General features: G+C 44.8%; 1 protein-coding gene across 1 annotated transcript in view; it reads left to right on the plus strand.

Annotated features, from left to right (window-relative positions):
- LOC126481362 (glutamate receptor 1-like) overlaps positions 1-26,187 on the plus strand; it is a 1,387,178-nt gene that overhangs the window by 665,711 nt on the left and 695,280 nt on the right. Inside the window, exon 4 of the mRNA XM_050105062.1 lies at positions 12,109-12,238. Coding sequence (XP_049961019.1) covers positions 12,109-12,238 — 130 coding nt within the window. The remainder of the gene's footprint in view (positions 1-12,108; positions 12,239-26,187) is intronic.

Genomic DNA, 26,187 nt, shown 5'->3' on the forward strand with positions numbered 1-26,187 from the left:
CCTCTCAGCGACATATAATCCTGAGTTAATAATGACCATCAAAATCGATTCAGGGATTAGTGAACACAGGGTTGTTGTAGCGAGACTGAATATTGCAATCCCCAAATTATCGAAACATATACCTATTCAAAAAAGCAGATAAAAATTTACTTCATGCCTTCCTGAGAGACAATCTTCACTCATTCCAAATTAATATGTAAGTGTAGACCAAATGTGGCTTAAATACAAAGAAATAGTATCGGCCGCAATTGAGAGATTCATACCAAATAAATTAACAAACGATGGAGCTGATCCTCCTTGGTACACACAACGGGTTAGAAAAGTGTTGCAGAAACAACGAAACAAACATGTCAAATTTAAACAGACGCAAAATCCCCAAGATTGGCGATCTGTTAGAGAAGCTCGAATTTAGAGCAAACTTCAGTACGAGATGCTTATAACAGTTTCCACAACGAAATTTTGTCTCGAAGCCTGGCAGAAAATCCAAAGAGATTCTGGTCGTATGTGAAGTGTGTTAGCGGCACGAAACAATCAAAGCCTTCTCTGCGCTATAGCAATGGAGATACTATTGAAGACACTGCTGCCAAAGCGGAGTTCCTAAACACAATCTTCCGAAATGTCTTCACAAAACAAGACGAAGTATATATTCCAGAATTCGAATCGAGAACAGCTGCCAACATGAGTAACGTAGAAGTAAATATCCTCGGAGTAGTGAAGCAACTTAAAACAATAAAAGCAACTCTTCTGGTCCAGACTGTATACCAGTCAGTTTCCTTTCGGAGTATGCAGACGTATTAGCTCCATATTTAACAATCATATACAACCGTTCGCATGACGAATGATCCGTACCCGAAGACTGGAAAGTTGCACAGGTGACACCAATATTCAAGAAAGGTAGTAGACGTAATCCACTTAATTATAGGTCCATATTACGTCGATATGCAGCAGGATTTTGGAACTTATATTGTGTTTGAACATTATGAATTACCTCGAAGAAAAAGATTTATTGACACACAGTCAACATGGGTTTAGAAAACACCGTTCCTAGGAAAAAACAAGCTCTTTATTCACATGAAGTGTTGAGTGCTATTGACAAGGGATTTCAGATCAATTCCGTATTTCTGGATTTCCGGAAGGCTTTTCACTCGGTACCACACAAGCGGCTTGTAGTGAAATTGCGTGCTTATGGAATATAGTCTCAGTTACGTGACTGGATTCGCATTTCCTGTCAGTGAGGTCACAGTTCGTAGTAATTGACGGAAAGTCATCCAGAAAAACAGAAGTGATGTCTGGTGTTCCCTATGTAGTGTTATAGGCCCTTTGCCGTTCATTATCTACATAAACGATTTGTGAGACAATTGGAGCAGCCCTCTTCGGTTGTTTGAAGATGACGCTGTCGTTTATCTTGTTAGGCTAGCAGAGAATATTTACTTCAGGGCAAGGAAGAGTGGGAAAATAGGTGTAAGAAAGCTACAACTATGGTACGAGCACTGCTTTTGGGCAACAGCTAATCAAAATAACTCCCATTTGTTTGATCTCTGGTCTGCGTATAAAAATCATACTCTTTTAGAGTAAACAATGCCACCTGAATAGTGTTGAAATTTCAATTCACATCACCAGCAACCATTGAACAAATTCGGTCTCTGGTTTCCTGTTTTTTTCCATGCCTATAACACATCGCATTATTTGTAGCTACGCCTTAAAGGATAGGAAGTTTCATGATAAAATCCATCCGTTTTCATCGCATCACATGCCACCAGTTCTTATCACCCAGTTACACCAGAACGATTCCATATTAATTCTTTCGCCGACAGATTCGTATCCGAAAACTGTTAAGTTGCACAGGCCACACTAATATTCAGTAAAGACAGTAGGAGTAATCTACTAAATTACGGGCCACTATCACTAACTTCGACATGCAGAAGGATTTTAAAACATATATTCAGCTTAATTTTGGAGCATATATTATGCTCGAACATTATGAACTACCTCGAAGAAAACGGTCTTTTCAGACACAGCCAACGCGGATTTAGAAAACATCGTTCTTGTGAAACACAACTAGCTCTCTGCTCACATGAAGTGTTGAGTGCTATCGACAGGGGATTTCAAATTGATTCCATACTTCTAGATTTCCAGAAGGCTTTTGACAAGTATCGCACAATTGGCTCGTAGTGAAATTACGTGCTTATGAAATATCGTCTCAGTTATGTGACTGGATTCACGGTTTCCTGCCAGAGAGGTAGTAACTAACAGAGAGACATCTAGTAAAACATAAGTGATTTCTGACGTTCCCCAAGGTAGTGTTATAGGCCCTTGTTATAGGCCCTTTGCTGTTCCTTACCTATATAAACGGTTTAGGAGACAATCGGAGGAGCCGTCTTAGAATGTTTGCAGATGATGCTGTCGTTTATCACCTAGTAAAGTCATCAGAAGATCAAAACGAACTGCAAAACGATTTAGAAAAGATATCTGAATGGTGTGAAAGGTAGCAGTGACCCTAAATAACAAAAAGTGTGAGGTCATCCGCATGAGTGTTAAAAGGAACTCAAACTTCGGTCACACGTTACGTTAGTCTAATCTAAAAGCCGTAAATTCAACTAAATACCTGGGTATTACAATTACGAACAACGTAAATTGGAAGGAACGCATGGAAAATGTTGTGGGGAAGGCTTACCAAGGACTCCGTTTTATTGGCAGGACACTTAGTAAATGTAACAGACGTACTAAGGAGACTGGCTACAGTACGCTTGTCCGCCCTCTTTTTGGATACTGCTGAGCGGAGTGGGATCCTTAGCACATAGGACTGACGGAGTACATCGTAAAAGTTCAGAGAAAGGCGGCACGTTGTGTATTACGTCGAAATATGGGAGAGAGCATCAAAGAAATGATACAAGAATTCAGCTGTACATCATTAAAAGAAAGGCGTTTTTCATTGCAACGGAATCTTCTCACGAAATCAAATCACTAACTTTCTCCTCTGAATGCTAAAATATTTTGTTGACACCTACCTCCATAGGGAGGAACGATCATCACGATAAAATAAGGGAAATCAGAGCTCGTACGGAAAGATATAGGTGTTCATTCTTTCCGCGCGCTATACGATATTGGAATAATAGAGAATTGTGAAGGTGGTTCGATGAACCATCTGTCATGCACTTAAATCTGATTTTCAGTGTATCAATGTAGATGTAAATGCTTACGAAGACGTAAAGAGCCTAATTACCCCTTCCGTGAGCAACTTCACAGTAATCTTCATTGTCTCCTTCATTTGGGTTGACAGTAACTGGCGAGGGGAGCGAGGCACCGAAATTTGGTCAGAAAGCTGGATTTAACACTGAACGTTTCGGTTAGAACCAACCTTTTGGACAGAACATCCGGAAAAATCACCTAATAAACTTAATAATAGCTGAACGTCATCTACCCCCAAATGCCAGTCATCAAATTGGGATCAGCTGGAATCAACAAAGTTATCTGATTGAAGCTTGCACTGTCTACATAAAAACTAATCATATTACCTAAATCCTTGCAGACTCAACTGTAAACTTATTTTTGAATCTTTTTTTTTCGTCATCGCTTTTTCGATGTGTATATAGAAGAGTAGGGGTGAAGGACAGCGTCCCTCAATTACACGCTTTTTAATCCAAACACTTCGTTCTACCAACCTCATTGTTCACTTTTGGTTCTTGTATGTATGGTATACTAGCGAATCCAGCAATACGTATGGAAATTGGATATACGTCTAATTCTCTTTCCCTCACCTCCTCCACTAACTCTCTTTCTCTTGATCTCCTCTACCCTCTCTCTTGCCCACCTCATCACTCTCCACCCTCTCTGTCCATCACCTCCTCCGCCTCTCTCTGCCCATCTTCTCCTCCACCCTCTCCCCTCTCTCTCTCTCTCTCTCTCTCTCTCTCTCTCTCTCTCTCACCATTTCACGTTCCCTCCGCCTCTTTAGATCTCTTCATTCCACCTCTCTATGTCCATTTCTCCCCCAACACTCTGCATACCTCCTCCTCCTCCCTCTGATCTCAGACCTTTTTTAATGTTATTACCAATTAAAGATACTGTAGTAGCATACTATGTAAATAAGACTTTACTGTTTTCTGTGAAAACCGACTGAGCGGAAGAAAGCAAAACACCACATTATTGTGTGCACAATTTTCGTTTAAAAATACAGATAGCGAAAAAGAATACATATGGGAGAAACATTTGTCTCACAGTGTAAATACGCTAGTTAATATCGTAGTTAAGAACGAACTGTGAGAAAGAAACAAAGAACCACACACTTTCATTGGTACAGTAGGTCATTTTCTTCCTCGCAGTCGGTAGTAACAGATAACCTTTGCATTATCCTTTAAACAATGTATATCCTCTGTCCTTTTGAATGTTCCTTAGAGTATTACGTAAAACACTGAAGTAAATTGGTAAAGAGTTTTCATAATTTTTAGTAACAATGTTTCCCTTTGTAAATTACATGTGTATTTGTACATTATATACATTAAAATACGTGTAGCCTACGTACGTCTGAGTACTCACTAGAGTTTGATGTAAACTGGTCAAGAACTTTTTGAGATTTTTGTGAGCAAAATGTATGTTTATATATTTATTTGAATATCATACATTTCTAAAATATTTGCAGCCTGTATACATACAAACGTTTGCACAGTATTGTGTAAAAATTTGAAGCAAATTGGTCAGACCCCTTTAGATACCTTTGTTAACAAAGTTTACCATTTCTATATTATATATGTCATAAATGTTGACAATATGTATCTTAGATCCGTCCCACGTTTATTAGAGTATCGAGCAAAAATTTGAAGTGAATCGGGCCTGATCGTTTATTAGATTATCATATAAAAATTTGAAGTAAATCGGTCAAGAACTTTCAGAGACTTTTGCTACCAACGTTTCCCCTTTATGTGTTGTATACATATTTGTACATGCTTCCCCCCTAACCCTCTCCTTCCCACCTCCTGTCTCTATCCGTCCCCCACCCCACTCTGCAACATCACCTCACACCAATACATTGACCGTGGGCCAGGAAAGAGCAGGCAGTCAACTGGGCACAATGTAGGAAGACAGGCGTATGAATGTGAGTGAGTTGGTGTGTGTTTGTGTGCTTGTTTTCCATACAAGCTTGAAAAAGGAAGCTCACTCCGAAAGGTAGCAAAACTCTGAAACGTGCCTGTAAAACAGCAACTGTGCAAATCTGAAGGGGTAGAAAAATCAGCCAACCAGTTGCAAATAAAGATTTATTAGCCCTTGACCATGGTTTATATATTTGCAAAAATATCTTCTTCAGATCTAATGGCCTTACTACATCACATAATGGTACAATAAATTAGACGAAGCCAAGTGGCTCTTGTCATAAAGGAAACTGATGAAACAAGAATTATTGCAAGCCATGGCTTTAAATAGCGCCAGATTCCATACATCGCATTGCAGAATGACTATTCCTTAGTAAATGCCCACAGGTAGAGGATGTCAACATTGTAATAGGAGTCACAGGAAAAAATATTTGCATAAGTTACATGAACATTATGCCAGAGTCTAAGGCCAAACTCCAAAAGTCTTCCACACCGTGGAAAGTCACTAATGTCAAAATGGTCCTCCTTAATACGAGAACACCATTTTCCTGCAGTGCTCTGTCCAATCGCATAATCCCCAAACAAGGCTCAAATGTTCCAAGCTGCCTCGGATGCTCTCACCCTCTACTGAACTCAAACAGCAGAAATTGTACAGATTTCTCCACTTAGCACTCTATTTCCTAGCTTCGACAACTGCACTCATTACCTCCAAATGACGAAACGACAATATGTAAAGTGCAACAACAACAGTGAACTGCAAAAAAAAAAAAAATTACGATAACTGAACCCATGCCAATCGTAATACCAGCATGCAAAACAAAACTACTGTGAACTTAGGTACAAACCTAATAGAAGAGCTAATAGGTGTGCTTTGTGTGACACTGAATTAAAAAAAGTGGAGAAAAACAAGTCCTAGGTACATCATTTCATTGTCCATCGTGACAAACACCTTATTTCACTCAGTATATAATGATTTGAGAAAATACAGAGACAAATTTTCCATCATGTCAGAATGTTAGTGAAGTGTCCCGGGTTGGGGCAATTTCACGGTAAGTCAGTGGTTACATTCACAAATCACTTTATTGACAGAATACTTTTAGTGTACAAATGCAAGTTGTGTGATCCGTTACCAGCTCGAAACAAACAACAAATGTCATTCCTTGAAAATAAAGGAAAAGTTTTCTGGCAAACGAAAACGACTATTCTCTTAAACATCAAAAGTAGGCAGAGAAATTAAAGGACCATCTCAAGAGCGACGGTCCCGGGTGGTAAAGGCGACTTCGATTCCGGGCGGTGTGGAACCTCGCGATCGCTATGGTCGCAGATCGAATCCTGCCTCGGGCATGGATGTGTGTGATGACCTTAGCTTAGTTAGGTTTAAGTAGTTCTAAGTTCTAGGCGACTGATGACCTCAGAAGTTACGTCCCATAGTGCTCAGAGCCATTTGAACCATTTTTTTGATTCCGTAGTGATGGCGATCTGGGTCTCCTGGCGGGGCGGCATATGCACCAATAGGTCAGTAAATGTGGCGGCCTCTACTGCTCTTGTGCGCGCCCTCGGAAGTAGCCTGCTTCCTGCAAGCCAGGTGAATCTCGGCTGATCTCTCCCGTTGCGCCTGTGGAGCTGAAGGGGTGACCCGCACAGCGGTGCTGCGTTGCAAGAAACATGCCCATCGGTAAATTCATTTGACGATTTACTGAAGATCTGCCGAGATGATTCGTACACTACTGGCCATTAAAATTGCTGCACCAAGAAGAAACGCACATGATAAACGGGTATTCATTGGACAAATATATTATACTACAAGTGACATGTTATTACATTTTCACGTATTTTGGGTGCATAGATCCTGAGAAATCAGTACCCAGAACAACCACCTCTGGCTGTAACAACGGCCTTGATACGCCTGGGCTTGAGTCAAACAGAGCTTGGATGGAGTGTACAGGTACAAGAGCTTGGATGGAGTGTACAGGTACAGCTGCCCATGCAGCTTCAGCACCATACCACAGTTCATCAAGAGTAGTGACTGGCGTATTGTGACGAGCCAGTTGCTCGGCCACCGTTGACCAGACGTTTTCAGTTGGTGAGAGATCTGGAGAATGTGCTGGCCAGGGCAGCAGTCGAACATTTTCTGTACCCAGAAAGGCCAGTAAAGGACCTTCAACATGCGGTCGTGCATTATTCTGTTTAAATGTAGGGTTTTCCAGGGATCGAATGAAGGGTAGAGTCACGGGTCGTAACACATCTGAAATGTAATATATACTGTTCAAAGTGCCGTCAATGCGAACAAGAGGTGACCGAGACTTGTAACCAATGGCATCCCATACCCACACGCCGGGTGATACGCCAGTATGGAGATGGCGAATACACGCTTCCAATGTGCGTTCACCGTGATGTCGCCAAAAACGGATGCGACCATCATGATACTGTAAACAGAACCTGGATTCATCTGTAAAAAATGACGTTTCGCCATTCGTGCACCCAGGTTCGCCGTTGAGTACACCATCGCAGGCGCTCCTGTCTGTGATGCAGCGTCGAGGGTAAGCACAGCCATGGTCTCCGAGCTGATAGTCCATGCTGCTGCAAACGTCGTCGAACTGTTCGTGCAGATGGTTGTTGTCTTGCAAACGTCCCCGTCTGTTGACTCAGGGATCGAGACGTGGCTGCACGATCCGTTACAGCCATGCGAATAAGATGCCTGTCATCTCGACTACTAGTGATACGAGGCCGTTGGGATCCAGCACGACGTTCCGTATTACCTTGCTGAACTCACCGATTCCATATTCTGCTAACAGTCATTGGATCTCGACCAACGCGAGCAGCAATGTCGCGATACGATAAACTGCAATCGCGATAGGCTACAAACCGACCTTTATCAAAGTCGGAAACGTGATGGTAGGCATTTCTTCTCCTTACACGAGGCATCACAACAACGCTTCACGAGGCAACGCCGGCCAACTGCTGTTTGTGTATGAGAAATCGGTTGGAAACTTTCCTCATGTCAGCACGTTGTAGGTGTCGCCACGGGCGCCAGCCTTGTGTGAATGCTCTGAAAAACTAATCATTTGAATATCACAGCATCTTATTCCTGTCGGTTAAATTTCGCGCCTGTAGCACGTCATCTTCGTGGTGTAGCAATTTTAATGGCCAGTAGTGTAGTTTATATTTCACAACGTGTAGATGTCATACGAGCAATCACTAATAAAGTTCTCTGAGTTGGTATTTTTGACTACCACAACATCTTCAGAGAAAGTACATTGATGCAAATAATAGTACTTAGCCACTGCTGCGGGTTATACAGTGTCCAATCTCATTAATATGATCACCTGGCAGAAGCATCAAGAACCTTCTTTTACAGCGCAGACCGCTGTGAAACACGCAGGAAGAGAGTCAATGATTTTCAGAAAAGTACCGCGGGGACGTGAACTCATGTCAAGATCAGCGCAGTGGCCAGCTGCGCTATGTTTCTCGGCTGAGGATCTATGTCGCAAACAACCCGATCGAGATGGTCCGACGGGTTCTCAATCGTGTTTTAGGCAAGGGAGTCTGGTGGTCAGTGGAGTACAATAAAATCATCCCGGTGTTCTTCGAACCACGCATGTACCACCTTGTGAGCTGTGCGACTCGTTGCATTGTCCTGCTGAAAGCTTCCATCTGCCGAGAATGAACAAACTGCATGTAGGATTGGATATGGTTCTCAAGAATAGATCCATACTTCTGTTTATCCACTGTGCCTTCCAGAAAGACAAGGTCAGCCGGGAAATGACACGAAAACATTTCCCAGACCATAATTCTTCCTCCTTGTTTGCTTTCAGACGTTTCAGGCCGTACCCGCCAACGGCCATCAGTCCGATGGATCATAAAATGTGATTCATCTAAAACGGCCACGTGTCACCACCCTGTGGACGTTCAGTTGCGGTACCGGTTTGCAAATCTTAGTGTCCGTCGCCGATGAACTGCGGTAAGCATGGGTCCATGAAACGGGGGACTGCTGCGTAGGCCCATACGTACAACGTTCGGTGAGCAGTCGTTGGGGATACACCTTTGGTAGTCTCTTGGTTCATTCGGACGATTGCTGCTCTACAGTTGCACGCATATTCGTCCGTACGCGTCGTTCACCCTTGTAGTCTATGGCCTACGGTGCGTCACGGTTGCTTCGGTGCCGGTTTTGGGTAGCGCCATTTTGCAGTTGCATACTTTAACCATGGCGGCATGTGAACCGTTTCTGGAGTGCTTTCACCCTTTATTTGAAAAGCAAATGTTCATGTCCTTTCGGACGTAAGTTAAATCGCTTCATTATCGCATTACGACAACGGCTGCACTGTTTCCGTGTCATCTCGACACATTTTATATATTCTCCATTGCTAGTGCTGCCATCTGCCGTCTATGGTTGTTGCACGTCGACGTCGAACATAGGCGGTGGTCACATAAATGTGACTGTTCCGTACATTTGTATATAATCTCTATTACGACACGATCGCAGAGAGTCTGTGCTATCAAAATATGGAAGGTTCATAAGAATTTAATGGTGGCACAGTGGCGTGTACATAATGTATATGGTCGAGAAAACACCCAAAGTTTAAATTTGCTAAGAGCCTTACCCGTAAAAAAACTTCAGTTGGAATAATACCCCTTCGTAAGTTGTTTCCATCTCGTTGTCCAATTTTCTCCAGTGTAAACATGATGAAGACAAAAACGTGGCTGGGATTCCAGTTTAAATCGGTGGTTAGTTTACTCTAAGCCATAGCTACTGACATGATTGCGAGCGCCAGTATCATGTGCCTGACGCCGAGAGTTCTTCTCACTGGTAATTCATCTAGATGAACGCTGTAAATAGCCTCTGATTCTCCAGTGAATACTTGTTTTGTTCACACTCAGCCCCCCAGTCAACACAAAATGTCACCTAAGATTCTAATTAAAAAACTGGTCCCAACGTTCTACTAGCGCGTCCACACATTCTTCTTTCGCAATTCTTACCAAAAGGACATTATCATTCCACTGCAAATGATTTGTTGAGTAGGTCGGCAGGCAGTAACACGGAGGTGGTTGTGGTTCTAAAGCGGTGATACTGTTCCGCGAATGTGCGTTGCTTGTAGTGGAGAAGTAGACATGACTGTCTCCTTCCTGCTCCTTCCCTTAGTTCAAATGTAATAAATTGCCTAGACACAGAAAGCTTCTGTTCTAAAATCAGCACGAATTAAAAAAGCATTATTCGTCCGAAACTGCGTTTACCCTTCTCCCACGTGATATCCTGCGAACCTCGAATGAATGACAACAAGAAGATTCCATATCCCAAGATTTCCGGAAACCGTTTTACACAGTGTCGCACTGTATACTGTTCGAAGCTCCGAGCATGTGGAATAGGTTTCCAGATACGTGAGGCTCGAAGATGCCTTAAATAATAGAACCCAGTACGTCATCATGCAGGTGAGTATGCTCAAGGGAAAAATGACAAGGCCGTTCTTGTTCTCTATAGGCATAAATGATCTGACAGCTAGAGTGAGTAGCAGTCTGCGACTATTCGCTGATGACACTGTAGTGTACGGCAATGTGCCTTTGCTGAGCGACTGAGCGTCTGTAGGAGGATACAGGATGATTCAGGCTCCATTTCTACTTTGTGTGATGAATGGTAGCTTGTCCTGTATATCACTCCATCTTCAGGCCACAAGTGGCCCATCGGGACCATCCGAGCGCCGTGTCATCCTCATCCTCAGCTGAGGATGCGGATACGAGGGGCGTGTGGTCAGCACACCGCTCTCCCAGTCGTTATGGTGGTTTTCTTTGACCGGAGCCGCTACTATTCGGTCGAGTAGCTCCTCAATTGGCAGCACGAGGCTGAGTGCACCCCAAATGGCAACAGCTCATAGCGGCCTGGATGGTCACCCATCCAAGTGGCGGCCACGCCCGACAGCGCTTAACTTCGTTGACTGTCCTGCGTATAGATACATGTAAATTAATGCAGATGACTAGGTAAAGCAATCCTGTAATTTCTGAATACAGGATAGGTAATGTGCTGTTTGACGCATACACGTCGATTAAATGTCTATGCGTAACGTTGCAAAGGGATATGAAATGGAACGTGCAAGGTAAGGTCGGTATCTGAGAAGGCTGGCGTCGGTCGTAGAGTAGCTCATCTATGAAGGAGATTGCGTCTAGAATAGCTGCGACCCATTCTTGAGTAATGCTTCAGTGTTTCGGATAGCCACCAAGTCGAGTTAAAAGGAACGTAGAATCAGTTCAGAAGCGTGCTTCCAGCTTCGTTACAAGTAGGTTAGATGAAAACGCAAGTACTAGAGAGAAAGGGGAATCCCTGAAGGGAAAACATTCTTTTCACTTACCGCAAATGACAAAATTTAGAGAACGACTCTACTTCCACCAATGAACTTTTTCCCTAAGGGCTACGAGGACAAGACAAGAGAAATTACGGCCCGTACAGAGTCATATAAACAATCGTTTTCCCTAGCTCAATTTCCGAGTAAGGCAGGAAATGAAATGAATAGTAGTGGTAAAGGACAACCTCCGCCATGCACCGTATGCTGACTTGTGCAGTATGTATGTAGATGTAGAGGTAGACGATGATACCGTACGTTCTAGTGTGATGATACTAACTGCTGCTTCACGTAGGAAGTGTTGTAAGATTATCATACACACGTGCGACAGACCTGGAGGTCACATAATACAAGTCGTTTTCCCACACTATAATGTCGGCAGGAAAATTGCCATACTTCGGGGTAGTGTCTGTAGAGGCCACTGGATGTATGTAGATGGAATGAGGTTGCATTAGCAAAACTAGTAATTACAGTTGTTGGACAGATAATTGATCACCACAAATTGAATACGATAGTTAATACCAGTGATTTACAGCAGTTCACTGTCTGTAGCAAACTAATGATAGCTGCAGCGACAGCGTTTTGGCAGAGAACCTCATGTCCTTACAGCTGTTGGTTTTTTCTTCTTTTCTAATATAATTATAGTGTGCATTAATCACGTGTTTACATACGTCGCCTCACTGTCGACACAGGTGCTGGCGCCGTCTTCGGGCCTGATGGACTACGCCATCAGCATGCGGCCCGAGTACCACCAGGCCATCATCGACGTGGTCCGCCACTACGGCTGGAACCGCATCATCTACCTATACGACACGCACGACGGTGAGTCGCCGTCTCCTGTACCTTCTGCATTTACACTAATCTGCAGTTTCAGCGAGCATCGTGACTTAGCAGGCTTCACTGTTCATGTCGGCTTTCAAGGACGCTCCATTTTCAGACGCAGGCGTTACACATAGTTCTCCGTTTTATTACAGAACCTCACATGAAGGGCAACCACAATTGTAAATGTCCATTTTCAGAAAATAAAGATAACCGCAACAGATCTTGAATCAACACTATTTTATTGTTTACGACCGTTTTCGGAACACTGTAATTCAATCTTCTGGCATACACCGCAACGATAGAAACATCGTGCTACAATTGTGTATAACTCGCACACAGCGTAAAAGAACTGAGGTTCCCTTCCACCACATGTTGCATGTGGAACCAAGGTTCCTTGCCCGAGTTTACAAAATAGTGAGCCTAAGGAGTTATCAAAACGTAAAAACCCTTTAGAAAACCACTTATGCAGAATCGCGAAACACCTAAAAAACATTAAGAAGAGGAAATGAACCACTATCACCCACTAACCCCGCTTAGGCCATGAATTCTGTAGGCACAAACAGCATACAAATCTCCAAAGCCTCTTCCACCAAAGCTGAGCAACGTGCTTCTCTGCATGTTAGTAGGTAAAATAGAGAGTCACACACCTGCTCAAAGTCAGATTCAACTGTTTCGAATGCTCGTTGCATCCATGTGCCACATGACGTACAGATCTACTCCTTGGATGGTCATTCTCCGATTATCGGCGGTAGCTACTAAGAGGGAAATCACAAGAAATGCCGTTAAGTCGGGGTGGCAGAGAGCGTACGTTCCCATGGTCGGACGTGAAGGAGCCGACTGCTTAGCTAGACAGGCAAGGAGATAATACAACACATTGCACCATTCCATGCAACGTTCGCCATGGAATAATACTGCTGGTCGCAAGAAGCTGATCACGGTTCATATACATTCCAGATACATTGGCGTGCATTACTTAAGGACTAAACTAACTTGCGCGTGATGTGTCACTGTCGTGTAACATAGCTCGATTAAACTTCGATCACGCACAGAAAAAATACTACGGGTCAGTATAGAACGTAACTGAAGCAACTGCGTGATGAAATAAACAGAAACGACACTTATATCCGAATCTAATACTTATATTGAAGTCATCGCGGTTTATGATGGTGCCCTGGACAGTCAAAAGGCGGAAATGGTTATTAACACGGTGTGTGCGCATCACGGTTGGCAATACAGGCTCTTAAACGTGATACCTTGCTGACGGTCGGTAAGGATTTCTCGATAGCGCGTTCCATTCCTCGATCAGTGTGGTTCAAAGCTGATGGGTGGTCGTTTGTACATGCGTAAGTGCTGCAACACGTCACCCCAACGCATCCCACATGCTCCCGATGGGATTTAAGTCGGAGGAATGGACACGCTATTTCATTCGCCGGATATCATCTCATGCAAAGAGCTTTTCCTCCAGCGCTGTTCGATGCAGCCGCGAACTGTTGACCACATAAGTGAAGTCGGACCGATAGCACCCCTGAAGAGGTGTACACGGGGAAGGAGTTCAATGATACTATAACTTCGAGTGATAAGTGTTCCATGCCAAAAAATTTGGAGATCATTACATTCATTAATATTACGCCTCCACAAACCATAACAGTTGGAGTACGAAAACGATTATGCTTTGACAGTGTTCCTGTGAGCATCAAGTGTTCCCATCTTTCGCCATATGAAGTACGTCCAGCACTGTCTAACACGATCCTTTTGGTAGTCCAGGTGTTACGGTGCGGAGGGGCATAAAGCTGCATTTTCATGAATCACATTTAGAGACCATATCGAACAGCGAAGGTGGAGAAACTGTTGAAACGAAAAGATCCTCAGCGAATGGAATGCCTTGCTAATTCCCTCAACTTAAATCCCATCGAGTACTTGCGTGATACACCGTGGTAATGTAGCACGGACGCATGAACGACCATTCAGCAGTTGACAGCCGACGAACCTCGTGGCCAGAGTGGGAGGACATGGCAAAGCATGCGTTGTCAATGTTGTGGTATCACATCCTGTTAAGACCCATGTCCCACCTTTTGCAATGCCCAGGTGACCATCGAAAATCGCTGTGGCTTCAGCGTAATTCTTCTCGTTGAATAAAATGTCATTTTTTTCATCTCATTGCGTATTTCGGTCAATTACCTTCTGTACTACACTGCAGTAGTACTTCCAATTTATCGTTTCGTCGAGCTACACTCATGCTCATAAAATAAGGATAATGCTGATAACATGGTGAAACAACCCTCTAGTGGGCGGTTTAAGGGTTTAAATAACCTCGTGGTATGTCCATGCGGTGCATTTGACCTGCGGTCGTCACACGGTGGCGCTGGCAGCAGTCCACATACACAGAGGTATCTTGGTGCATGTCAAAGTACGGTGCAGCGAGTAAGTGTGCAGACGTTTTCACACGTGCTAAGGGTGACTGCGTGTTGAAAATGGCTCAAAGAACACATGAGGGGTAGAATGCTAGGGTGACTGGAGGCTGGTCAAACACAGCAAATCGTAGCACGGACCCTCTGTGTGCCACAAAGTGTGATCTCAAGATTATGGTAACGATTCCAGCAGGCAGAAAACGTGTCCACGCGCTACAGTACGGGACGTCCACAGTGTAGTATACCACAAGAAGACCGATATCTCACCATCAGTGCCCATATACTGCCACGGTGTAGTGCAGGTAGCGTTGCTCGGGACCTTACCGCAGTCACTGGAACAGTTGTCTCCAGACACACAGTTTACAGACGACTGTACAGACATGGTTTATTCACCTGGAGACCTGCAAGATGCATTCCACTGACTCCTGGTCACTGGAGAGCCCGTAAAGCCTGGTGTCAAGAACACAGTACATGGTCATTGGAACAGTGGTCCCAGGTTATGTTCACGGACTAGTCCAGGTATAGTCTGAACAGTGATTCTCGCCGGGTTTTCATCTGGCGTGGACCAGGAGCTAGATACCAAACTCTTAATGTCCTTGAAAGAGACCTGTATGGAGGTCGTGGTTTCATGGTGTGGGGTGGGATTATGATTGGTGCACGTACACCCCTGCATGTCTTTGACAGAGGAACTGTAACAGGTCAGGTGTATTGGGACGTCATTTTACACCAGTATGTCTACCTTTTCAGGGGTGCAGTGGGTCCCACGTTCCTCCTGTTGGATGATAACGCAAGGTCTCACCGAGATGCCATCGTGGAGGAGTACCTTGAAACAGAAGATAGGCGAATAGAGTATTCTACCTGGTCTCCAGACCTAAACCCCATGAGCACGTCTGGGATGCTCTCGGTCGACTTATCACTGCACGTCTTCAAACCCCTATGACACTTCAGGAGCTGTGACATTCACTGGTGCAAGAGTGGGAGGCTATACCCCACCAGCTGCTCGACCACCTGATCCAGAGTATGCCAGCCCGTTGTGCGGTCTGCGTACGTGTGCATGGTGATCATATCCGATATTGATGTCGGGGTACATGGGCAAGAAACAGTGGCGTTTTGTAGCACTTGTGTTTCGGGACGGCTTTCTCAACTTATCACCAATACCGTTCTAGTACCTTCCGCCGCGGAAGTCGAACACGCGGCAGAACAAATGGACGTGGTCAGCCCATAGAGGGCTCCGCCTCCGCGGCGGCTATTCCGCGCAGCGGCTCTCGCGTAGCGAGGGCGCCACCGCTAAGCCACGTGCAGACAGCGGCCAATAGCCGCTCCCTCCGGCTCCGTATATAGGGACCCGCTCTGCGCTAGTCTAGCAGACCTATGCTCTCCCCATCAACTTCGTCCGTCTCGTTGCTTCCTTCCTCTCCCATCGTCCCTCCTATGTGACTATCCACAATTCCAACTCCCGAACTTTCTATCCCTCTGCTGGCGTGCCCCAAGGTTCTGTCCTTTCCCCTCTCCTCTATCTCCTGTACACTGCTGATATGCCCAAACCTCCCCCTCCTGTTCATCTTCTCCAGTTCGCTGATGACACCGCCTTCCTAGCCCTTTATCCTACCCTTCAACGGTCCCAACGTACCCTCCAAACCCACCTTGACCAATTCACCGCTTGGTGCAACCAGTGGTTCCTCCGTGTTAATCCCTCCAAGACCCAGGCGATCATCATAGGCCGCACCACCCGCTCCTTCCGCCTCCGTGATTTCTACTTCACAATTTACGGCCGTCCTATCCACCTCACTCCTACCCTCAAATACCTTGGCCTCACACTCGACCGCCACCTCACCTGGACTCCCCATCTCCTTACCATCCAAAACAAGGCTCACAACCGCCTCCGCCTCCTGAAACTCCTGTCCGGCCGGACGTGGGGTCTGCATCGTTCCACCATCCTTCACACCTACAAATCCATGATCCGCCCCATCCTTTGTTATGCTAGCATCGCTTGGATTTCCGCCCCTCCCCGGTTCTATAAAGCCCTCCAAATCCTCGAACACCATGCACTCCGCCTCGCCTTCCGCATCCGCCTTCCGTCCCCCACGCGCATCCTCTATGACCTCATCCCCTTCCCCCACCTTCTCCTTTTCCTTGAACACATCCGCACACTATATATTGTCCGCCGCCTTGATCCCCCTCACCCCCTGGTGTCTCCCTTCCTCTCCACTCCCAACCAGTTGCCGCGCCTTTACCGTTGTGTCCCTCCCTCTCTCCATCTCCACACCCTCCATCTCCTTTCCCAACACAACTTCCACCGTCTACCACTCCCGGATGATGAGCTTCGCCCTGACATCTACCCTTCCTACCAACTCTAACCCCCTCTTCCTGCCTCCTCCTCAGGGCTCCCTCTCCTCCCCCTCCCTCCTTCTGAGCGGATTTCCCCTCCTACTCCCCGTCCATCTCTTGTGCCTTCTTTCAGTGTCTCTGCGCTCCCTCCTGCCCTGTCTTCCCTTTTCCTCTCCCACCCCATGTGTCTCCTGCCTCTTCGTGAACCCACGGTTGCCCCTCCTCTCTTCATCCCGCCGCTTCCCCAGCTGCCCCATGCTCACCCCTCCTTTTCCATCCTCTCTGACCTTTCCCTCAGCAGGTCCCGCCTGGTAGTTTTATTCTTCGTCGTGTGTGCTCCAAGAGGGTTTTAAGTGTGTTGTTTCGGAGTGTTTTTAATACTGTGGCCAACTTTTAACCTGTGCATGCGCATCCAGTGTCTCCTGTGTTTTACGAATCGCCAACTGTGTTTTTTAACTTTCTGGTGACTTTTTTAACTGTCCCCAATGAACTTCTACATGTCAGTGTATTTTTACCTCCATTTTCTCCCCTTACTCTGTTTTATGTTCCCCCTTTTTACCTCCTTATGTATGTATTATTTTATTCTTGTTTTAGTTGTCATTCACTCGGCTGAAGAGCGGCGGATTGTGCTGCTGACAGCCCTCCCCTGCCCGTATGGGGCAGGGGCATGAAATCACAATAAAGAAAAAAAACAGCTAGTCTAGCCAGTCTGGTACTCGCTCTGGATTTCGTTTCTGTCTCGGTGGTACTCGTTGTTGACATTTGCCTGGCTCTGGTTCCGAGTGGATTTACGTTTGGTGTTTGGTGTTGTGGTTTCCACAAGCCTCCGTTGTTTATTTCTTCCTTGTTGTGTCGCTCATAGTCGGTCGTGGTCGGTTGTTGTCAGTTGTCGTTGGTCGGTCGTCCGTCTCGTCCTGTGTTTAGCCGGTGGTGCGTGCTCCACCGCCGGCGGCTTCCCCGCCTGGCGGCTCCGATCCGCAGCCCACGGCGTTCCCGTTGTTGGTTGTGGTTACTACAGCCGTGGTCTTACAGATCTGTGTCGTGTGTGTTCTCTATGTGCCTGTGCTGTTAGCGCCATTTTTGTGTTGTGCCACGTGTGTGGCACCACATTCTGCAATTATCCTTAATTTACAGGCATGAGTGTATGTAAGTAGACAGTGGCACTTTATAGGAAAGTTACAATCCTTAAGTTTTGCAAACCAGTGCAAAATTACAACATTTGCATAAATATTTCTTGCAAAGTATCTTGCACTATTAGTGACATTTAATCTAACTTCTACTAATTAGCACTGATTACAGACTGAAGGTTTTATCTGATTACATTTGAACGTCTTTGGAAACATTTAGTTTATTAATATTCACGATAGTAAGTGTATTTAAAAATATTCAGTAGAAATAAACTGCTCAGTTTCGCACTCCGTCATCACAGTATCTGTGTTTATGAAAGTAAACCTCTTGCTCAATACTCTTTTAGTCACAGAAATAGAATACCTACAGCCTCTTGTGCAATGGAGGGGAAAGTGAAGCTGTGTTGTCCTTGCCGAAGGGTAGAGCAACACTGTGTCTGCAATCGTAAACGGAATATCGCGATTTGCGTACACTGTGAAGACTCTCTGTGACTTCTAACACTAACTGAAAGCTCAGCCTGAGCAAGAATTTTCAGATTACGGCAAGAAAGGTGAGTTACACAGCTGCTGAATCGATCAAACATTTAACCACTAAGGCTCAAATTCATGATGCACTTCAATGATCAGGTAGTGTCAATTACACCAGCTCCAAGATAAACTAGTGGATACGTCAAGGGGACTACAATAGAACTGCACACTGCTAGTAAGCAACCGTGAAGGCTGTGATGACACAGATAGTAAGCAATCGTCTTCATACCATCCATTTCGTATCCAGGCGTCCATTAAGAATAACTGTATTAATGTCCCATCGCAGTAGTGCGAGGTGTGCAAGTACACAGAGGAATGGAATCTGAATAAATAAAACCAGGTTCTCTCTCCAGCGATGGATGCACAGTTCTTTTACGGCTGAATATTCTCACAAAGAGTGTTTTAGCGTAGGGTTAGGGTGAGTGGGTTTCAGTCTGCGAGTCATGCAGGCATGGGCTCAGTTTTATAAAGAATTTTTTAAGCATCAAATATCCGACAATAGAGAAAAGAAAAAAAAATTGGAGTTGAATACGCTTCTTGGAAGCAAGGCTCAACAAGAGAGTAATAACATGAAATACCTTTAGGACTTTTAGTCGGGAGATGGAATCAGGTAAATAATAGTTGGCAATATGTGACTCCTGGCCACAGGCAGAATATATAACACTAGAATCAATTTCCGCAATTAATCGCAGGACATTTGACAAGGAAGCTACTTACACTAGCTCTGAAGTAAATTTACATCTACTATCATTTCGATCACCAACTAATTACTAAAGCAAAGCCATTATCAAGCTAAGGGACTACATACGCAGATTTGTCAGTACAGGCTCTCGTACAACATGATATAACAAGGGTTCAACAAAATCTACATGCTTACAGTGAAATAACAACAAGACCATCTTCTGAACGACAGGACATACGAAACCAATCATAGTCACAGCGTTTGTGATATCCTGTATAATTCCATAGAGTACCGGCTTGGAGAAGACTTCCAGCTGTTGACTAGCCATCAACTCACACACGTCCTGTGCTCACTGAACTGCTTGAACGGCCCAGTTTACGGCACGGACGGCATCAGGAACAGCCCCTGCTGTCTCCGAGAGAACTACAGACGTTCCCTGCCACCGCCGGAATGATGTCCACCACGCGCTGACACTCGAAACCAAGGCCCGACTGCCCTGTCTGGCTCATCCGCTGGTCATTCCAAGTCTCCAGCTTCTGTGCTGGTCAGCTTCAGATTCCTTGCTCCAGTCTCACATTGCACCATCTAGGCTCGGAGTGGCGCAAGCAGCTCCACAACCGCTGCCGACCGCGACCTGTCCTGCGAAATCAGGGCTAACACCACCGGCTAGCTGGGGCAGGAAACAAAAATTGTCGCGAATTGCAAACTCACGGCATAGTGTGCAGGCGACCAAGTTCAAACGAACGTCTCTGACATACAGCACAGTGGAACTTCCTGGCAGATTAAAACTGTGTGCCGGATAGCGACTCGAACTCTGGACCTCAACCTTTCGTGGGAAAGAGCTCTACCGACTTCTGTCGAATTAGGAAGGTAAGACACGAGGTACTGGCGGAAGCAAAGCTCCGAAGACGCTTCGGGTGTCGTGCTTGGGTAATTCAGCCGGTAGATCATTTGCCTGGGAAAGACACACAGTTTTAATCTGCCACGGAGTTTCAAATCAACGCACACTCCACTGCAAAGTGAAAATTTCATTCTGGGAACATCCCCCAGGGCTATGGCTGGATTCTGCTACGGATGGATCAGTCCCGTTTTGTTCCAGTTACTTGTAGAGGTCTTCGACACCTCTCATAGCTATCGAAGGTAACCTGAGGCTTCCCATATCATAAAAGGATACTACAGCCTTTCTCCCTGCCCTGCATTCAATATTTCGGCTATCGGTTCGTGTTCCAGGACAACACTTAAATGTCGTCAGCCCCATCCTCCAGTACGCAAGAATCAACCTAATGGTGTGAACTGTAGTGGCGGATAAGATTTAGTCGATGGAGAACGTCTGAGATAGTTAACACTTTATTGTAGGCTTGACAAAGATCTTCCTCACATACTTGATGATGTCTGAAGGCTCGATGGGTGTGACGGGCTTGAGCAGTATCGTCTAGTTACTTTGCCAGGGAGATTTACTCGTGCTTCCTATAGCCAACTTCACGATTTAAGAAGGGTTAAATTATGACCTCTCAGATGGCGAGATGGGGGCTTCAGAGAACTGCCGCACAAATTGGACGAGGTTCTGGACGACTACGCAGTACAGATCTCCGCCAAGACTTAATAGTGTAAGGGCAGCAGTGTCAGATTGAAAACAGTGAAGATAAAAAAATACATAACTGTAAACACGAGTGGTTGTGAAGCGGTTATTAGCAAAGGGGCTTTGGACAAACAGATTTATAGCCTGTCTCACGCCACAGCATCGAGGTGCTGTCAGAGGATCACCTCGAGAACGGAATGGTTTGCAGTTTTCGTAAGCGCTGGAATCAGTTTCTGCCCGCTTTAAGTCGTTCGGTTGTACCCTCTAATCCTTGTTAGCACTGTCTGGTACAGTGTATTTGTCAGATATACACACACTGCTCCTACATGCCTTATCGTCTAGGGTGCAACAAGCTACAAAGCCCGTGCAGCTTTTGTTGTTGTGGAGCGAATGGTGACCAGCGCTCGGTACGTGCAGACTGATGCTCGACAAATTCTTCTGCCGTTCTTGCAATAGGAGCCTGATGTTCTGTTCCATCAAAACAGTGTTCTCCCACACACTGCCCTGAGAAACTCAACGTGCTCTGTAAAGAGTGCAACAGTTTGCCTGGTCAGCACTAATGCTGATCTCGGTTCGAATCAAGCACGTTTGGAACGTGACAGTGTGATAAGTGACTTATGTAACACGTCCACTTGCAGCTCTTACAGATATAAGCAAAATGATCTAGCGGGTGTGGAATTCCTTACCCATAGACACTTAATGATTGACTGCACGACATAGTCAGTGCTTATATTGCCGCCCGCGGAGGCTGGGTCTTTCAGCATGTGTACCTACTGGGGACCTCAAAACCGCTTGAGCTATTGATCTAACAATGTAATCATGTACCACGTGTCTACCGTACCGTTTCTTCAAAAAATGATAAGTTGTAAAGCTCTCTCAGGTAATTCTATGGATGACAGAGGACGGTGTACTGAACATCATTAGACCATTATTCACTTCGTTTTCAGACTAAAAATTATACCTATTACGGATAGAATATTTTTAGTTTGGTTGATACTTCCAAGTACATGTGGCAAGAGCAAGCTCATTTTCCCGTGGGCAGCAGGTCAGGTGTTGAAGTATGAATGCGTGGGCGCTGAACGGTTTGTCTATGCTGACATATGTAGTCCACTAATTCATGCAGTAGCAATGGTGTGAGAAATGTCAGGTAGTAAATTACGTGATGCATTTGTGGGAGGGCTGTTAGATGCAGACAGAAACAACTAACGCACTGAAGTGGGTACAATGTTCCAATGCGTCTGATTCCTAAGGGACGAAACTGCTGAGGTCATCGGTCCCTAGAGTTACGCACTATTTAAACTAACTTATGCTAAGAACAACACACACACCCATGCGCAAGTGAGGACTCGATCGTCCGGCGGGAAGTGAGTACATATTAAAGTACCAATGATAATTGTACATATAAAAGCCTGTATGTGTGTGTGTCTGTACTAAACACGATTCTGAATCTGTTCACTTATTTATCTTAACATTTAGTTTCCGAGCACTTCTCAGTGCATGACCAATTTTCAAGCCCGATGTGGCGATGACTCTAGTTCGTTCGTTAGTTATCTAATAGGTGGAACCTATTTTCACCGATCTCGTTCCTAGTGGGATAAAAAACATCGTACTATACCCCATTTTCAGGCGTGAATTAAGCAAATTTTCTTTCTGTGAGATGCTACAAGGCAGCTAAATCACCTGTTCGAACAATAACTACGTGTTTATTTTGTTTTTAGGATTTTTTGTCGGTGACTTAGACACGTATTGTGAGGACAACTTCATCGCCATGTTTATACTGTGGCTAACGTAACTATGAAACTAGTGGGCCTGCTAACAAAGGTCATAAAAGTTTCAGTTACATTGTGGATTTCCTGTCTCTAACAAATTATTAGAAATGTTTCCCAGACTTACGGACGCAATGAAAAACTACTCTCTCATTCCTAAATGTGCCGTCTAGTATTAGCAACAGAGCTAAAATTATTTGTCTAATGCACGTCCTCCTCAAATTAAAATGGTTTTTTCCTATTCTACTTCCAATTTTCCTTCTTATTCTTCGGTAAAGTACTCCTCCATTCTTAATGTACGTGATAGTGACTTAACCGTACTGTAACTTCCAAATTCACCCCTTTATGTGTTTTTTTTAATTTGATGTTAATTCCCCAGTCCCATAAACACTACACATGATACTGATTCGGTCTTACTCCTACTCGTGGCCTAATACACATAAGAGGTTTGGTTGTAGTCGAGCGACGCCTAACTTTCCCGGCTGGTCCAGCCATCTGTAAAAACTAATTTTTCTGAGCTACTGACAGAATCATCATGCCATACATGAAGTCGTGTAGTGTACTGACCAGATGAGGTTCCTCTAGAAGGCCGTGGATGCAGGTGTATACATCCTGCAGTTGGTAGTCAAAGGAAAGTAGACTACGTGAGCATTAATGGTAAAGTGTAAACCAAAATAATCGAGGTAAGATCTGGTGACCAGAAGCTTTGCGTCCCAACTTCTCCTTGGTCGAGCCGTATAGTAACACCAATAATTTCTTCCATCCCTCTCTCTCTCTCTCTCTCTCTCTCTCTCTCTCACACACACACACACACACACACACACACACACACACACACACACACACACACACACGCGCGCGCGCGCGCGAATGCACACACACACAACTCGATTCCGACTCTTCGTGACCCCACGAATTAAAGTATGCCAGTTTCTTCTGTCCTACAATATTCCCCGAAGATTTTGTAGGTTGTAATCCTTTACTTCTGCGATGCTATCGATCCATCTCATCATTTGCTACCCTCTTCTCCATTTGCCTTCGATCTTCCCCATCGTTAAAGTCTTTTCCAGCGAATCATGTCTTCCCATGATGTTCCCAAGCTATATGAGTTTTCGTTTCAGTATTATACCTACCAAGAGGCAATGTAATTTTATTTGCTATGATACTGATCTATTCCTTCTCTTTGCGGTTAATGGAACTGTAAAAACCATAATTCAATGGAATCAATTCCACGCCATTCATCTTTTCTTATGGCCCAGGTCTCGCTTACGTATATCACCTGTGGAAAGATTATAGTCCTGTCTATATGCATCTTTGTTGTGGAAGTTATTTCTCCATTCTATAACTGTCACGTTTGGACATTACCTTTCTTCCTATTAACAAGTGTCTCTTGATTTCGTGACTGCTGTCTCCGCCAGCAGAAATTTAGGGGCCGAGTTACACGAACAGAGAAGCTACTCCATTATTCCTCCCCCTACAAACCATAAAGAAGTAGGCGTAGTTGGTATAATTTCGTTTCCACATTCAGCCTTGGGCCAACCTTTTCATTTTTTATTTCACGTTCAGCGATAGGATCCTTAACTACTTTCTTCCACGGCCTGGTATCCAATAACTGTAGATTGAGCACCACTGCAATAGCGTATCTCACACCATAGCTACCAGGGTGGTTAAATAAGCTGTACGTACTCTTAATCTCCAGCTCGCGTTTGTACCACTAACACGCTAACTTCATCTGCTCCAGCATTCCTTTGAGAATCTGCAACTGTTCGTTCTTGATATTATGCCTATATATGTAATGTTTAGCCCGTAACTATTAGACGTAAGCTATTTGCCTTTTAAAGATAACAGCTCCTTTAAACTCGTTGTAAGATTATCAGTCTATGCACCAGGATATTCGCTACTCATCAGATTACGTCACACGGGTTCTTTTGGCGTTGCGATATGTTCCCTGGCGAAATTCATAACCTTCTTCTGATACCATTTTCTCATCCACAGTAATCATAATTCTCTAAAGGATGTAACATCTGAAGCGCCAATGGAAACGTGCCACAGCAATGCTTCTGCGACGTGGTTACCGTCGTCGCTGGCGGCACAGTGTACCTGTGTATCGCAGTTTGAAGGCGATTGATATTGACTTGGCTGTGCAGTTTAATAAACAGCAATTGATTGGAGGTCCAAATGTTTTTCGTGGACTCCATCTGAACTTCACCTGTGATGTTCAAGCAGTGTTTGGAGGTAGTACCTGGTTGACACTTGCTGTTGTATGGGGCAATCAAGCAGCATGTGGTGGCCTTGAAGCATTTCCAGATGCTAACGTTTTGGCTTGGAAGACATGGAGTATTGCTGAGACTGCAGGACTGTTGGCTAAACAGCCTTATGGTACTCTTTTTCCAAGCATGCCATTTGTTTTGACTTCGAGAAGGAAGAAGAAGTTAAATGCTGATGAGTACCTCTTTTTATGAGCGAAAGTCGGCAATGGCAATTGTAAAATAAAGATCAACGGTGATTGTATGATTTATTATAGACCATAAAGTGTGTTCTGTCCTTTCCTTATCTCCCTCCCTTTTTTTATTAAAAAATGTATTCACTTTGTTTTGGTGGTCGTGCCGCTCTTGGTTGCACGCTAGGCTACGATGACTCCCCATTTTGTAAATAGCGTTTTATATGCAGGGCAATGTATGTTACGAATATTGTGCAGCGGGATGGCCTCTTGACATTTGCAGGCAGCTGCATTTCTCTTTTGTCCAGGCCAAAACCAGGGGTACTTTATTAGAGAGCGGTCATTAAACATTCGGGCCAGATGAGATGGTGTATTGCCGCAGGCGCTTAGCGTAGCTTTCTGGCTGTAATATGCGCGGCTACAAATCGATGAAACTCGCATTTGATAGGATACGTCAGAGTCAATACTGGCTCTCGGGTCCCATTGTAATATGCCGGTGAGCAGAACTTAAGGACGAAAGTAACTCTGCGTGATGCGTCACTGAGAAATAAGTTGGTTCGACGAAACTCGAATGATACATGAGAATAACCGTTACTGTATAGTGCAGAAGGCAAATGAAAGAAATACGCAGCGAAATGAACTGAACTGACACGTTTATTCGCAGACAATAGTTACAGTGACGCCATTGCTTTCTCTTATGGTTCCTGTACATTACAGTACACATGGCATGGACCTCAGTATGTGTGTAATCGCCAGCGATAGCAGTGCATACTCTGCAACGCACTCCGATGCTGGCTCGTGGCTGACAGGTCCATCCTTCCACCAGCGCGGTCGACAACTGCTGGGTCTTTGGTGCACTTGCACGCGTTGCGGTAGGTCTCCCCAGTGCATCCGACCTGTGCTTGATGAGGTTTAAGTCGGCGGGTCGCGCTGGCAAGTCATTCAGAGAATGCCCTCTCGTTCCAAGAGCTCCTCCATATCCGGTATTCGATGATGATGATCATGGTGAAGATGATGATGATATTTGGCTCGTGGGGCGCTCAACTGCGCTGTCATCAATGCCCGTGAAAATTCCCAACTTTTGCTCAATC

The sequence above is a fragment of the Schistocerca serialis genome, chromosome 5 (assembly GCF_023864345.2).
Source record: "Schistocerca serialis cubense isolate TAMUIC-IGC-003099 chromosome 5, iqSchSeri2.2, whole genome shotgun sequence".
NCBI classification, from domain to species: Eukaryota; Metazoa; Arthropoda; class Insecta; order Orthoptera; family Acrididae; genus Schistocerca; species Schistocerca serialis.